The sequence below is a fragment of the Hemiscyllium ocellatum genome, chromosome 8, assembly GCF_020745735.1.
Source record: "Hemiscyllium ocellatum isolate sHemOce1 chromosome 8, sHemOce1.pat.X.cur, whole genome shotgun sequence".
In the NCBI taxonomy this organism is placed as follows: domain Eukaryota; kingdom Metazoa; phylum Chordata; class Chondrichthyes; order Orectolobiformes; family Hemiscylliidae; genus Hemiscyllium; species Hemiscyllium ocellatum.
In genome coordinates this window covers 103,755,802-103,772,325 of record NC_083408.1, presented here as the reverse complement: position 1 = coordinate 103,772,325, position 16,524 = coordinate 103,755,802, and the positions used below count along the sequence as shown (strand labels likewise).

At 43.2% G+C, this 16,524-nt stretch overlaps 1 protein-coding gene across 1 annotated transcript in view; it reads right to left on the bottom strand.

Moving 5' to 3' along the window:
- Nucleotides 1-5,167: 5,167 nt before the first annotated feature.
- The window catches only part of aldh6a1 (aldehyde dehydrogenase 6 family, member A1), a 40,999-nt gene continuing 29,642 nt past the window's right edge, over nt 5,168-16,524 (bottom strand). The window contains exons 8-12 of the mRNA XM_060829401.1: nt 14,692-14,881; nt 13,398-13,579; nt 8,847-9,026; nt 7,342-7,440; nt 5,168-6,495 (exon numbers count right to left, since the gene is read on the bottom strand). Coding sequence (XP_060685384.1) covers nt 6,391-6,495; nt 7,342-7,440; nt 8,847-9,026; nt 13,398-13,579; nt 14,692-14,881 — 756 coding nt within the window. The 3' untranslated portion in view covers nt 5,168-6,390. The remainder of the gene's footprint in view (nt 6,496-7,341; nt 7,441-8,846; nt 9,027-13,397; nt 13,580-14,691; nt 14,882-16,524) is intronic.

The window sequence follows — 16,524 nt, the reverse complement described above, 5'->3', positions numbered from 1 at the left end:
AGGTAAGTGAGGTAATATATTTGGGTGGTTGCTTTACCCGAAACACTATTTAGGTAGTGTCTCCCACCCATCCTTCTCTAACCAAAAACAAAGGTTCTGTGCGCCAGTTTGTTAAGGTTACTAGCTTTTTATCAATTGTCTCTTTGGGAATTCAGAACAGTGGGTATGGATGATTAAGGGCTTTAGGCCAAAACATCGATTTTCCTGTTCCTCAGATGCTGCCTGACCTGCTGTGCATTTCCAGCACCACTCTAATCTAGACTCTGGTTTCCAGCATCTGCAGTCCTTGTTTTTACCATGGATGTTAGGGCAGTTGTATGCTCCTCCTATACAATATGAGAGGTAATGGTCACCACCAGTATCTGTGCTGACTTCATCTGTGGGAAGTGCACCCAACTCCAGTTCCTCGGAGACCACGTTGCGGAGCTGGAGCTGGATGAACTTCAGATCATTTGGGAGGCTGAGGGGGTAATTGAGAGGAGTTACAAGGAGGTTGTTATATCTCAGGTACAGGAAAAAAGTAGATGGGTTACAGTCAGGGGATGGAAAGGGTACAGGCAGACAGTATAGGGATACCCTGTGGCCGTTCTCCTCAACAACAAGTATATCGTTTTGGATTCTGTTGAGGGTGTGGACTTACCAGGGGTAAGCCATGGGGGATGGGTCTCTGGCAGAGAATCTGTCCCTGTTGCTCAGAAGGGGGGAGAGGAGTAGAGCATTAGTCACTGGGGACTCCATAGTTAGGGGAACAGATAGGAGGTTCTGTGGGAACGAGAGAAACTCGCAGTTGGTGTGTTGCCTCTCAGGTGCCAGGGTGCAGGATGTCTCGTATTGTGTTTTTAGTATTCTGGAGGGGGATGAGCCCCAAGTCGTAATCCACAAAGGCACCAATGACATATGTAGGAAAAGGGATGGGGATGTAAGGCAGAAGTTCAAGGAGCTAGGGTGGAAGCTTAGAGCTAGAATAAACAGAATTGTTATCTCTGGTTTGTTACCTGTGCTACATGCTAGCGAGGCAAGGAGTAGGGAGAGAGAGAGCACCTGAACCCATGGTTATAGGGATGGTGCAGGAGGGATTCAAATACCTGGATAATTGGGGCTCATTCTGGGGTAGGTGGGACCTCTACAAATGGGATGGTATGCACCTGAACCAGGGGGGTAACAATATCCTTGGGAGTGGGGCAGTGGGTGCTCATTGCTAATGTTCTTTGGGAGGATTTAAACTAATTCAGCAGAGGAATGGGAACCTGAACTGTAGCTGCAGCATACAGGAGGTTGAGAGTAGTGATGTCATGAATCAGGTTGCAAGGTCGTAGGTGTGTGACAGCAGGCAAGGAGGTGGTTTGAAGTGTGTCTACTTCAGTGCCAATAGTATCCAGAATAAGGTGGGTGAACTTGCAACATGTGTTTATACCTGGGACTTCAATGTTGTGGCCATTTCGATGACATAAATAGAGCAGGGTCAGGAATAGTTGTTGCAGGTTCTGGGGTTTAGATGTTTCAGTAAGATCAGGGAAGGTGGTAAAAGATGGGGACGTGTGGCATTGCTAGTCAAGGACAATATTACAGTGGCAGAAAGGATGTTTGATGAGGACTTGTCTATTGCGATAGTAGAAACAGGAAAGGAAAGGTTACCTCATAGGGAATTTTCTATAAGGCCTCCAAAAACATTCCAGAATGTAGAGGAAAGGATAGCAAAGATGATTCTGGATAGGAGCAAAAGTAACAGGGTAGTTGTTATGGGGGACTTTCACTTTCCAAATATTGACTGGAAATGTTATAGCTCAAGTACCTTAGATGGGTCAGTTTTTGTTCAAAGTGTGCAGGAGGGTTTCCTGATGCAATATGTAGATAGGCCAACAAGAGGTGAGGCCACATTGGATTTGATACTGGGTAATGGACCAGGCCAGATGTTAGATTTAGAGGTGGGTGAGCACTTTGGTGATAGCGACCACAATTCAGTTACATTTACTTTAGCAATGAAAAGTGATGGGCATATATCACATGGCAAGAGTTATATGTGGGGGAAAGGCAATTAAGATGCGATTAGGCAAGATTTAGGATGCATAGGAAGGGGAAGGAAACTGCAGAGGGCAAGCACAATTGAAATGTGGAGCTTGTTCAAGGAACAGCTACTGCATGTCCTTGATAAGTATGTACATGTCAGCTGAAAATGTGTTGCTGGTTAAAGCACAGCAGGTTAGGCAGCATCTCAGGAATAGGGAATTCGACGTTTCAAGCATAAGCCCTTCATCAGGAATGAGAGAGAGTAGCCAAGCAGGCTAAGATAAAAGGTAGGGAGGAGGGACTAGGGGGAGGGGCGATGGAGGTGGGATAGGTGGAAGGAGGTCAAGGTGAGGGTGATAGGCCGGAGTGGGGTGGGGGCGGAGAGGTCAGTAAGGAGATTGCAGGTTAGGAGGGCGGTGCTGAGTTGAGGGAACCGACTGAGACAAGGTGGGGGGAGGGGAAATGAGGAAACTGGAGAAATCTGAATTCATACCTTGTGGTTGGAGGGTTCCCAGGTGGAAGATGAGGCGCTCCTCCTCCAGCCGTCGTGTTGTTATGTTCTGCCGGTGGAGGAGTCCAAGGACCTGCATGTCCTCGGTGGAGTGGGAGGGACAGTTAAAGTGTTGAGCCACGGGGTGATTGGGTTGGTTGGTTCGGGCGGCCCGGAGGTGTTCTCTGAAGCGTTCCGCAAGTAAGCGGCCTGTCTCACCAATATAGAGGAGGCCACATCGGGTGCAGCGGATGCAATAGATGATGTGTGTGGAGGTACAGGTGAACTTGTGGCGGATATGGAAGGATCCCTTGGGGCCTTGGAGGGAAGCGAGTGTGGAGGTGTGGGCGCAAGTTTTACATTTCCTGCGGTTGCAGGGGAAGGTGCCGGGGGTGGAGGTTGGGTTGGTGGGGGGTGTGGATCTGACGAGGGAGTCACGAAGGGAGTGGTCCTTGCGGAACGCTGATAGGGGAGGGGAGGGAAATATATCCTTGGTGGTGGGGTCCGTTTGGAGGTGGCGGAAATGACGGCGGATGATACGTTGTATGCGGAGGTTGGTGGGGTGGTAGGTGAGAACCAGTGGGGTTCTGTCTTGGTGGCGGTTGGAGGAGCGGGGCTCAAGGGCGGAGGAGCAGGAAGTGGAGGAGATGCGGTGGAGGGCATCGTCGATCACATCTGGGGGGAATCTGCGGTCCTTGAAGAAGGAGGCCATCTGGGCTGTGCGGTGTTGGAACTGGTCCTCCTGGGAGCAGATGCGGCGGAGACGAAGGAATTGGGAATATGGGATGGAGTTTTTGCAGGGGGCAGGGTGGGAGGAGGTGTAGTCCAGGCAAGGAGGAAGTAGTCAAGCGAGGGTTTACTGAAGAAGTTGAATCTCTTGTCAAGAGAAAGGAGGAGGCTTATATAAAGATTCAATGTGAAGGCTCTGTTAGGGTGCTTGAGAATCACAAATTAGCCAGGAAGGGACAGAAGTTTTTGGCAGGTAGGAACAAGGAAAACACTAAAGGTTTCTATGGGTATGTCCAGAATGAAAGAATGACTAGAGTAAGATTAGGGCCTGTCAAGGACAGTAATGGGAAGCTGTGCTCAGATCTCTTACCCACAGAGATAGAAGTGCTAACGGAGTATTTTTCATCAGTATTCACACAGGAAAAAGACAATGTTGTCGAGAAGAATACGGAGATACAGGCTATTAGACTAGATGGGACTAATATCCATGAGGAAGAGATGTTAGCAATTCCAAAAAGTGTGAAAATAGGTAGGTCCCCTGGTCTATATGGGATTTATCCTAGGATTCTCTGGGAAACTAAGTGGAGATCCTTTGGCTTTGATCTTTATGTTGTCATTGTTATTGGGATTGAGGGTGATTTAGTGGTTTGGATCAGAAATTGGCTAACTGAAATAAAACAGAGGGTGGTGGTTCCTGGGAAACGTTCATCCTGGAGTTCAGTTACTAGTGGTGTATTGTAGGATCTGTTTTGGGGCCACTGCTGTTTGTCATTTTTATAAATGACCTGGATGAGGGTATAGAAGGATAGGTTAGTAAATTTGCATAAGTCAGTGGATATGTGGACAGTGTGGAAGGATTTTGCAGGTTACTGAAGGACATAGTTAAGTTGCAGAGCTGGGCTGAGAGGTGGAAAATGGAGTTTAATGCAGAAAAGTATGAGGTGATTCATTTTGGAAGGAGCAATAGGAATACAGAGTACTGGGCTAGTGGTAAAATTCTTGGTAGTGTGGATGAGCAGAGCAATCTTGGTGTCCATGTGTGCACAGATCCCTGAAAGTTGCCACCCAGCTTGATAGGGTTTTTAAGAAGGCATGCGGTGTGTTTGCTTTATTGATAGAGGGATTGAGTTTTGGGGTCATATTGCAGCAGTACAGAGTTGCGGCTGCACTCGGAGTATTGAGTACAGTTCTGGTCACCACATTCTTGGAAGAGCGTGGAAGCATTGGCTAGGGCGCAGAGTGGTTTATCAGGATGTTGCCTGGTATGGAGGGGAGGTCTTATGAGGAAAGGCTGAGGGACTTGAGGCTGTTTTCATTAGAGAGGAGGTTAAGAGGTGACTTAATAGAGACACATGAGATGATCAGAGGTGAGGTGGAGAGTGAGAGCATTTTACTCAGATGGTGATAGCTAGCACGAGGGGACATAACTTTAAATTGAGAGGTGATATATGTATATAGAACAGATGTCAGAGGTAGGTTCTTTACTCAGATTAGTAAGGGTGTGGAAGGCCCTATCTGTAACAATAGTAGACTCGCGACCTTCAAGGGCATTTAAATGGTCATTGGATAAATACATGGATTGTAATGGAATAGTGTAGATTACATGGGCTTCAAATTGGTTTCACTGGTCATCACAACATCAAGGGTCAAAGGGCCAGTACCACGCTGCACTGTTCTATAGGTGGGATTTCCATTGAGAGCAACATATTCTTTTTTTCCCCTCACTCAAGTAGTAACCTCTGAGCCAAAGTCAATCTTAGGACATCTCAGTCTGAAAAATTCTCATGCACATTCTCTTCATCAAACAGACACATTAAGGAAGCTGCAAGAGGCATTATGAACACTGACCCTTGTGATGTTACTCCATGCAAATTGCATTCCAGAAATCGTGAACTTTACTACATTTTTTTCTATAAATCCCATAATCTATAAAGCCACAAAGCATTTTATAAACAGTTTAATTTGTTAACGCTTTCTACAAAATCAGTTACAATGAACTCAAACAAACAGGAGCATAAGAACTTCATGTATGATTAAGTGTTTCTGCACTACCTCCTTCCAATTTGAAAGGGGAAACCTCAACACAGGGCATTGAGGTTATACTCTTCACACTCCAACCAAGATTTATTTGAATATCTTATTTCCAATACAAATTCACAATTTTTCTTCAGTACAACTTGACATCGATTGCTGTGAATGGGAAGCATTGGCTTTGATCTTACAGAATTAGATAAATCTTTGAACAATCTATGCAGGTTGGAAGGTAGAGAACATAAACTCACTTAGAAAAAAGGAAGAGAGAATATATACCTGGTCTAAAGAGAGGAAACGTTAGAATCTACAAGGCACATGGTAACAGGGCACTTGTAGAGATATTCATATTTTTAATTTGGGATCTTCCTGGTCTGAGAGACTCAGTAATTCACTGGATCAGTAAAAATGTGTATCTCTGCTGTTAGCTTATATCCAACTTGTTTTGTCAAAATATATCTGTCCAAGGCACCTAAATTATAATCATTTTCTTTCTGAATTGTTTTGGGACAAAAGTCTATAAACTTCTAAACCAAATGATGTTTTTCAGAAAACTGTACTTTACGCAAGAAGTGCCCAGTTACATTTGCTTCTCATCAGCCTAATGCCTGTGCATTCAATATCTCCAATTAAAATAAAAACAGTACAGAAAGTCAGTTTTGATTTTTTTTACACTAAAAAGAATATCATAATGGTTTAAGGCTGCATACTTGCATAGCTTTAACTTACATTATTCACAAGATCAGTCATGTTATTTTGTGTGAATCATATTTTGAAAAACAAACTGGGCAACTTGTTCAAATTGAGAGAAAAGCAGATTTTCAAACAAAAAAAATTATGTTTATGTCTTAATGTGTGCTACATGATCAGAATTTGACAACTTCTGCAGCTTAAAATCTGATTTAAGGGATAACATTTAGCAACTTGAGTTTATGTTCAAAATTGCTAAAAACAAATCAGTCGAAAATAATTTCCTTTCATTTTCTTTCGCCATGCCGATGTCAGCTGAAAGGACTATATTGAAATATGTTGCACCCGCGCACCCATTCGTGCCAAATTTGCTAAGTCAGATTCAATAGGGGAGTAGTGACGTGCATGTTGAACGTGCGGCTTGCCATCTCAGTGAAGTGAACTTAGCGGCCCATTGTTGGCATGACAACAGATGGGCTGGTTAACGTTGCATCTTCCTCCTTCCACTGGGATGTGACTGTCTTTACTTGAGTGTAGAACTGAATACCCTAGAATGAAATGTGAACAAAACAAAAGCTAAAAACCTGTAAGTACATATGTATCCATACATAGCATTTAGTTTCAGAGTTGAGTTCAGCATTATTTCATAAGTTCAGCCCAGCCCAGACATGTGTTCACATTCAAATCACTGGATCCATTTCTGACCAGCAGTACCAAGACTCCAGAACCAACCTGGGAGGGTAAGAATGAAAGATTAACCTCCAGGACACCACTGCAAGGAAATACACCAGAGAAGTCAGAGGACCAATATTGTTTTCAAACTTTTCTTCAAAACACCTTTATTCTGATGTCTCATGATTTTGTAATTAATATCTTGACCTTCAAATGAAAATGTCTTCTCTCAGGTAATCCATTTCTAATGGTTGTGGAAAATGGCTGTCTGTGTCATGATGCTGGCACGGAAAAGTATGAAAATCTGGTGGTTGGAGGCAGAAAGGCAACTTCTGGGAAAACATCTAACCAGTTCCACCACCAATATTAAATAGATTGGCATTACACACAATTTTATTTTGAGAGCTAGAACCAAATCCTGGAACCATTGGGGCTCAAATGCAATTGTAGCTTTATACATCTTACAGTTGAAAGCTCTTCAAAAGGAATGGCTGTGAGTGAAATCTACTGCTAAGATGCAACTGATGGTCCCTTATTGGAATGGACATTCTAGCAATACTCCATAAGTGGTGAGGGTTCTTGTGCACCCAAGGTCTTAGGATCTGAGAAAGGCAAAAGGCAGGCTGTAGGAAAATCATTGCAGAAAAGATAGGTGATTAACCATTTAATTTCTAGATTTACATTGCTGCTGCCTCACTGGCTTTGGGGATTAACATACATACCTGCTTGCCATAGAAGTTGGTATCACCCCTGAATGAACCTCTTGATCCAGTGAATGAGAACATGGGCAAAGGAACTGGGATAGGCACGTTCACGCCAATCTGAACAGAAGGGGTAAAATATTGTTATAATAAAGAGAGCAAAGCACAGGGTGTCAAACAGATATATATTAAATTATGAATAGCAGTTATGATGTGGTGCCTGAGATCCCCAGGAGGCATGCTGGTACCTCAAATATGAAGTTGGTGTGAAGCACATCTGAGAGGGGTTAGGTGATAACAGAAGGATGGGAAACAAGGTCTGCTGGCATCACCCAAAATTAGTCCTAGTCATAGAGACGTACAGCATGGAAGTAGACTCTTCAGTCCAACCCGTCCACGCCTACCAGACATCCCAACCCAATCTAGTCCCACTGGCCTTTTACTTATGCAATAAATGTTATTTAACATGAGCTCTACCGGAGAGTGAGATTTTGGACATTACAGATTTCATTATAAAAATCAATTAAAATTGTTCTGATTTAACAAATATATAGTAGCTTACAATAAGACCAGAAGAGCATGAGACCTTAAACTATGATTTAAAGAGGCTATAAAAAGGAGACAATTTCAACAAAGCCTTTTTTGGTCATTCATGGGTAATGAGTGTCACTGGCTAGGCCAGTGTTTATTGCCTATCCCTAAAAGCCCATAGGGCAGTTAAGATGAACTCCCTTTAATAATTTTGTTCCATAAGGAAAAGAAAAATGAGAAAGTTATCAGGTTGCTATAGTGACTCGACCAATCTAAACAAAATATTGAGCACACAAACATGGTTCTAATCTCTCCTCTAATGCATTATTTTCACACATTCAAGTATAGAGTTTGCACATTCTCCCCATATCTGCATGGGGAGATGTGCAGGTTAGGTGGATTGACCATGCTAAATTGTCCATAGTGTCCAGGAACGTGCAGGCTAGGTGTATCAGAATGGGATAGGGTAAGAGTGTGTATCTAGGTGGGATGCCATTCCAAGGGTTGGTGTGGACTCGATGGGTCGAATGGTCTGCTTTCACACTATAAGGATTCTATGATTCATGTTGGTAGCAGAAAGAGAGAAATAGATAAGGCACATAGACTGGACATCTCGAGTACTGCCTGGAAATCAATTCACACAACACAAGTAATAGCCAGAACATATAAAACTACAAACATTGCAGTAAGGTACCACTGCTTGACTGAGGATTTAAAATCTCATATTTTTATCTACCAAGAACTGTACTGAGCTCCTCGTCAAGTAAGTTACATAGAGATCAATCAAATAAATGTGGAACAACAAAAATGGTTGAGAAACTCAGGTGTTGCAGCATTTCTGGAGAAAGAAACAAGTAACACCAAGTCCAAATACTCTGCTGAGCTTCTCGAGCATTTTTATTTCAGATCTCTAGTGTCTGCAGTATTTTGCTTTTATTTGATTAATATTGGTATGCTCACTCTGAGAAACTGTGGAGCTAGGTTTAAAAACATACCTGTCCCACATCAACATGGTGTGTGAATTTACGAGCTGTGGCACCATTAGTGGTAAAGATGGCAGTGCCGTTTCCATAAGGGTTTTGGTTGATAATATCGACAGCTTCATCTAGTGTTTCTGCTTCCAGTACTACTAGGACGGGTCCGAAGATCTCTTCGGTGTAGCACTTCATTTGAGGCTACAGAGACAACAAATAAAACAAAAATGCCTTGTTAACTGGCTGGTAACTTTACTACTCTTTACATCGGAAGAGGTTACAAGAACAGGTCAGAAACTAAGAATCCTGCAATAAGGAATATATTTTCTGACTCTCCAAAGCCTGTTTATCATCTAAAGAGACAAGTCAGAGTGTGAGCCAGTGTAGACATGATCAGATGAATGACCTCCTTCTGCAATATGATAATTGTTACTGAGCTCTTAAAAGGATTTGATTTTGGATTCAAACACATGCAGCAAAACAAATAATGTTGTATTTACATTGAGAAAAAAAAATTTCTACTTTTTTTGTGATCTTAAAATTTATACCTACATTTGTTTTGCCAGCCTGTGGCAACAATTCACCAGCATTTACCCCATCACAATTCTTAATAATGTTGAAAACCTGTTCTCAGTTTTATCCACTTTAACTCCAATGAAAAAGCCACAACTTGTCAACATTTCCATTATAAATGCAAACTGTGTCAAACTATTTCTTTTTGAGTAACAGCTTGCATTCCACTAATCCACGTTTGATTTGCCATTTAATTTTCTTTAATACTTAATTTTCTACTTTTGTTCTTCTTAGCTAAGCAGTATCATTTAAACTGGCCAACTTATACATTACAATTTGACAGCAAAGATTAGAAACATCATTGAAGTAGCAAAGTACATCAGAAGAGGAGGATGACCAGAGCCTCTAAATCAAACGTAGGAATCGTTTTAATCTGGTGAACAATAATCACTATTCTTGTATTTGGAGACAACAAATATTTATTAAATCCTCTCATTGCAAACCTAAGCTAGTTCAATTCCTGAAGCATGTGTGAAACTCATCACACCCAGAGGCACTGCCAACCAATACCTTCTAATTGTTTTAGGGCAAATTACCAGTTGACATATTGAGCAGCAAAGAATTACAAAATTTGAAACATTTGTCATCTGGCCAATTACAGTCATACAACACGGAAATAGACCCTTTGATCCAACCAGTCCATGTCGAACAGAATCCCAAACTAAACTAGTCCCACCTGCCTGCTCCTAGCCTGTATCTCTCCAAACTTTCCTTATTCATATGTCCATCCAAATGTCTTTTAAATGTTGTAATTGTACCAATGTCCACCACCCTCAGGAAGTTCATTCCACAAGCAAACCACCCTTTGTGTAAAACATTTGTTTGTTGTCTTTAATAAATCTCTTTCCTCTCACCTTAAAAATGTGCCCCCTAGATTTGAAATTCCCCATCTTAGGGAAAAGACAATCAACCCTATTTATACCTCATTATTTTATAAAACTTTTATCAGGTCACCTCTCAATCATCTACACTCCAGTGTAAGTAGCCCCGGCCTTTCTTTATAACTCAAATCTTCCAGTAAATCTCTTCTGAGACCTCTCCTTCCTATAACTGGGCAATCAGAACTGGATACAGTAATCCAAAACAGGCCTCACCAATGTCCTGTACAACCTCAACATGAGTTCCCAACTCCTACAAAGGACTGAACAATGAGGCAAGTGTGCCTCACTAGCCTTATTGAGTTCTTTGAGAAGGTGACAGAACAGATGGATGAAGGTAAAGTGGTTGATGTGGTGTATATGGACTTCAGTAAGGCGTTTAATAACGTTTCACATGGTAGGCTATTGCACAAAATACGGAGTTTTGGGATTAAAGGTGATTTAGCGATTTGGATCAGGCATTGGCTAGCTGAATGAAGACAGAGGGTGGTGGTTGATGGGAAAGTTCATCCTGGAGCTCAGGTACCAGTGGTGTGCTGCAAGGATCTGTTTTGGGGCCACTACTGTTTGTTATTTTTATACAAGATCTGGATGTGGGCATAGAAAGACGGATTAATAAATTTGCGGATGACACTAAGGTAGGCAGAGTTGTGCATAGTGCCAAAGGATGGTGTGGATTACAGAGGGACACTAATAAGATGCAGAGCTGGGCTTTGAAGTAGTAAATGGAGTTTAGTACGGAAAAGTGTGAGGTAGTTCACTTCGGATAAAATAACAGGAATGCATAGTACTGGGCTAATGGTTAAATTCTTGGCAGTGTAGATGAACAGAGCGATCTTGGTGTCCAGGTGCATAAATCCCTGGAAGTTGCCACTCAGGTTGATAGGGTTATCAACAAGGCACATGGTAAAAACAATGACTGCAGATGCTGGAAACCAGTGTCTTGTACAGCTGAAGCATGACCTCATGGCTCCGAAATTCAACTCAATCCCTCAACAATAAACGCCAACACACCATGTGCCTTCTTCTGGATTAGAGGTGCTGGAAAAGCACAGCAGTTCAGGCAGCATCTGAGGAGTAGTAAAATCGACATTTCGGGCAAAAGCCCTTCATCAGAAATATAGGCAGAGAGCCTGAAGGGTGGAGAGATAAATGAGAGGAGGGTGGGGGTGAGGAGAAAGTAGCATAGACTACAATAGATGAGTCGGGGAGGGGATGAAGGTGATAGGTCAAGGAGGAGGGTGGAGTGGATAGTGGAAAAGAAGATAGGCAAGTAACTGCTCCCAGGAGGACCAGGTCCACCACAGAATACACCAGATGACCTCCTTCTTTAAAGACCGCAATTTCCCTTCACACTTGGTTAAAGATGTGCTCTAACGCATTTCGTCCACATCCCGCACCTCTGCCCTCTGACCTCACCCCTCCAACCGTAACAAGGACAGAACGCCCCTGGTGCTCACCTTCCACCCTACCAATTTTTGCATAAACCACATCATCCGCCGACATTTCTGCCACCTCCAAACGGACCCCACCACCAGGGATATATTTCCCTCCCCACCCCTTTCTGCCTTCTGCAAAGATCGTTCCTTCCTTGACTACCTGGTCAGGTCTACGCCCCCCTACAACCCACCTGGCACATTCCCCTGCCACCGCAGGAATTGCAAAACCTGCGCCCACACCTCCTCCCTCACCTCCATCCAAGGCCCTAAAGGAGCCTTCCACATCCAAAGTTTTACCTGCACATCCACCAATATCATTTATTGTATCTGTTGCTCCCGATGCGGTCTCCTCTACATTGGGGAGACTGGACGCCTTCTCGCACAGCGCTTTAGGGAACATCTCTGGGACACCCGCACCAATCAGCCACACCGCCCTGTGGCCCAACATTTCAACTCCCCCTCCCACTCTGCCGAGGACATGGAGGTCCTGGGCCTCCTTCACCGCCACTCCCTCATCACCCGATGCCTGGAGGAAGAACGTCTCATCTTCTGCCTCGGAACACTTCAACCCCAGGGCATCAATGTGGACTTCAACAGTTTCCTCATTTCCCCTTCCCCCACCTCACCCCAATTCCAAACTTCCAGCTCAGCACTGTTCCCATGACTTGTCCTACCTGCCTATCATCTTTTCCACCTATCCACTCCACCCTCCTGCCCCGACCTATCACCTTCATCCTCTCCCCCACTCACCTATTGTACTCTATGCTACTTTCTCCCCACCCCCACCCTCCTCTCATTTATCTCTCCACCCTTCAGGCACTCTGCCTGTATTTGTGATGAAGGGCTTTTGCCCGAAACGTCGATTTTACTGCTCCTCGGATGCTGCCTGAACTGTTGTGCTTTTCCAGCACCTCTAATCCAGAAGAAGGCACATGGTGTGTTGGCGTTTATTGTTGAGGGATTGAGTTGAATTTCGGAGCCATGAGGTCATGGTTCAGCTGTACAAGACACTGGTATGGCCACACCTGGAGTATTGCATGCAATTGTGGTCACCGCATTATAGGAAGGACATGGAAGCTTTGGAAAGGGTTCACAGGAAATTTAATAGATGTTGCCTGGTATGGAAGGAAGGTCTTAAGAGGAAAGGCTGAGGTAACGGAGACTGTTTTCGTTGTAGAGGGGAAGATTGAGAGGTGACTTTGTCTGGATGTATAAGATAATCAGAGGGTTACATAGGTTGGAGAGTGAGAGCCTTTTTCCTCAGATGAAAGCTAACACGAGGGCACAAAGCTTTAAATTGGGGGGTGATAGATTTAGGACAGATATTAAGGGTAGTTTCTTCACTCAGTAGTAGGGACGTGGAATGGCCTGCCTGCAACAGACTTGCCACCATTAAGGGCATTTAAATGGACATTGGACGTACATATGGATTATAATGGAACGGAGTAGCTTAGATGGGCATATGATTATTTTCAAAGGTCGGTGCAACAGAGGGCTGAAGGGTCCGTACTGTGCTGTAATGTTCTATGTGCCAACCGCCTTTGTAACCATCCTGCCTATATGGGACGCTAACTTGAAAGAATTATGTACCTGCTTGGTCCCTCTGTTCTACAACACCCCGAAGCCTCTGTTCTACAAGGCTCTACCATTAACTGGATGACAAAAAGTAGTTATTGTCTCACCTTTACTCCTCCAAGGATGGTGGGCCCCACAAAGTTGCCATTTTCATATCCTTTCACTTGGATCTTCCGGCCATCCAGCAGCAGCTTGGCACCCTCTTCCACTCCACTTTGGACTAGATCACACACACGAGCCTTAGCCTGAGGGGAGACGAGTGGGCCAAGGTCAGAGCCTGGCTGGTCACCTGGGATCAGGAAGAAAAACAAAATTATGCACTCATATAGTTAACCAAGGCAATCCTCTAATGTTAATGTATTCTAGGAGAAGTTTACAGCTGTCCATTAGGGCTGTAATCAGAGCACTATAATAATTAGGTTCCTCATTCCACAACCTCAAATCACAAACTCCAATAGAACACATTTCGAACAGCCTAGTCAGGTGAGTTACTAAATAAATATTTAATTCTGTCAAGGGTACATAGAAGTAATTGAATACAGTCAGATGGTATACTGGTAAATAATAGAACTTGTTTTGAATAGTAAAATTGCTTTATCCAAACAAAATTGTCAAATGGGTGAACTGAGAATCCCTACAATGCGGAAGTGGGCAGTTCAGCCCATCTAGTCCATACTGACGCTCTAAAGAGTATCCCACCCAGTCCCACCCTGCCTACTCTATCCCTGTAACCATGCATTTCCCATTGTTAATCCACCCAACCCTTGGAAATTTAGCATGGTTAATCTAGCTAAACTGCACATCTTTGAACTGAGGGGGAAATTTGGATCACCCAGCAGAAACAGACACAGACACGGAGAGGATGTGCTAACTCCACTCGGACAGTCACCAGGGTCTGGAATCGAACTCGGGTCCCTGGCACTGTGAGGCAGCAATGCTAACCCACTAAGCCACTATGCTGTCCATTAGAAGAGCTACTTTAGTTATTTCTGTATTGAATTCAAAAATGGAATCTGAGGGGAGAAAAACTTTCAGATTAAGTCAAGATAATGGAAGTTAGTTTCTAGTGTTCCTTCAGTGTTAAGTGGTTTCAATCCCCAGAACTCCATATCTTTGTGGGAGTACTGCACTACAGGGACCATTGTGGCTCAAGATGACTCAGTGTCATCTTCTCAAAGGACTACTAGTGACGAATGGGCAACAAGGTCAACAATGCCCATACCACCACATTCTTGATGTGGTGCATATTTATCTGGAAAGACATAGTTGCAGTTACATGAGGAGAAGTCACACTGCCTAACCAACGGTCTCGGTTTTCCATATTTTGGCTCCTGGACAATGTTGGGACTGTTCGTTCAATCAATCTCCTCATATTCCCATTGTATTGAAAAGTAACCATACCTGCATTGACTTTCAGCTTCTTTGCCCTTTCCACTAGTTCGGGTAGCCAATTTCTTGCTTTCCCGACCAGGACAGCAGTAGATAGGGCCATACAACGCTGTCCAGCAGCACCAAAAGCTGCACCAACAAGCTGATTCAAAGTATTCTCCTTATTAGCATCAGGCATCACGACTCCATGGTTCTTCGCACCCTACAGAGAATTCAGAGAAAAATGAAAAGGCAAATTGAAGATACCTCCCTGTACTCTCCAAGTGACTACATGGAAAATAAAAACTTCAAACCACTTTATACTACTGGAAGCAGAGACCACATTTTTAAAAAAAAATCTTCACAACATTGGCAGGAACTGGTAAGATTAACTGTACAGTGTGTAATTTAATAGTAGAACTAGAAAAAAGGACTCTCATCCAAACCAATCTCTCCCACATTACAATTATGGTATGGTAAAGTTTGGTCTCTCATCGACTACAGCTTGGAGCAGGATTTATATTTTATTGGGAGAGAATTGTAATGATGTCTTTCCCCAGGTCAGACATAACCAACAGCCAATAAAAGTTGACTAAATCACACACGCTGTTTCAACTACAGCAAAATCAAAAATTCAAGAAACTCAGCAGGTCTAGCAACATCGGAAGAGAAAGCAGAGTTAACATTTTCAGTCTAGGCATTCCTCTTCAGAACTGTCTTCTGCTGAATTCAATGTTTGTAGAATATAGAATGAGTTTCTTTCTTTTCTCTCCGAAACTCCCAGAATAGGGCCTATGCACACACAGTGCACAGAAAAAAGCTACTCATTCAATAGTTAGCTGACAGATTCTCTCCTTCATTTCAATGAGAACATTACTACACAACCCATCTTTCTGCACTCATCTTCCCTTTCCCCCTTACATGCAGCAACAGTACAGGGCATGATCTCTTTTATTCAGGTGTAAATTTGGAAAAGGTGCTATTGATGCCTCACTAGCAGCTATTGTAAAATGCCAGCTAGGCTGACATTACAATGAACAAAGTAAAAGTCAACAAAAATAAAATCTTGATAGAAAGATAAGCAAACAATGCTGCAACTGAACTTCTCAATCATCAGCAGGACCTCAATTAAATGCAAAAATGAATCCACTCAGTGAAACCCTTGGGCCATGTGAAGCCAAGACGACCAGCCATTTACTGTTTTCAACTTAAACTTTGTTTTAAAAGAAGGCCACAAGTTGGTTTGCTGAAAAACTTAATTGCAAACATAAATTGCATAGAAGAAAAACCACAGTTGTGGGGAGTCAGAAATTGGAAAACCTAAAACTCTGATTTGATCGTGTTGTCAGCCATTCCCACTGGGTTAGCTGAACCCACACAAGCTTGTCATATGATTATGCAAACACAAGTATAGGTAAGCCATCATTCAAAAGACTTAGTGAATCTCCACAAGTACAGTAAACCCGTGGAGAAAAATACTGCCGATCGGAGACAAAGTGAGGTTGAAGTAGCAAGTGGAATACGGTGATGCAACACAAAAGGTTGACATTGCTAAGGAGTGGGAGATCCCACCTTTGAGTCGATCAATAATTCTGAAACACAAAGAAAATAATCTTTGAACAGTCTGACAAGCAGGTATTCTTTCCACCTAGGAAGAGAATGAGAATGAGTGCCTTTCCTCACAAAGCTGCTCTGCTAACACTGGTTCAAGGCTGTTTGAGCAGAGAATATTTCTACCCTGGCCCAATTCTACAGGAAAGTTAAGTTGTTCTAGCAAAAAACTGGGTCAAGTAGCTCCAACTTGTAACCAACGAATGGCCAGAATGACTCAAGACCAAGGAACGGCATTGTTTTCCACGCGGTAAG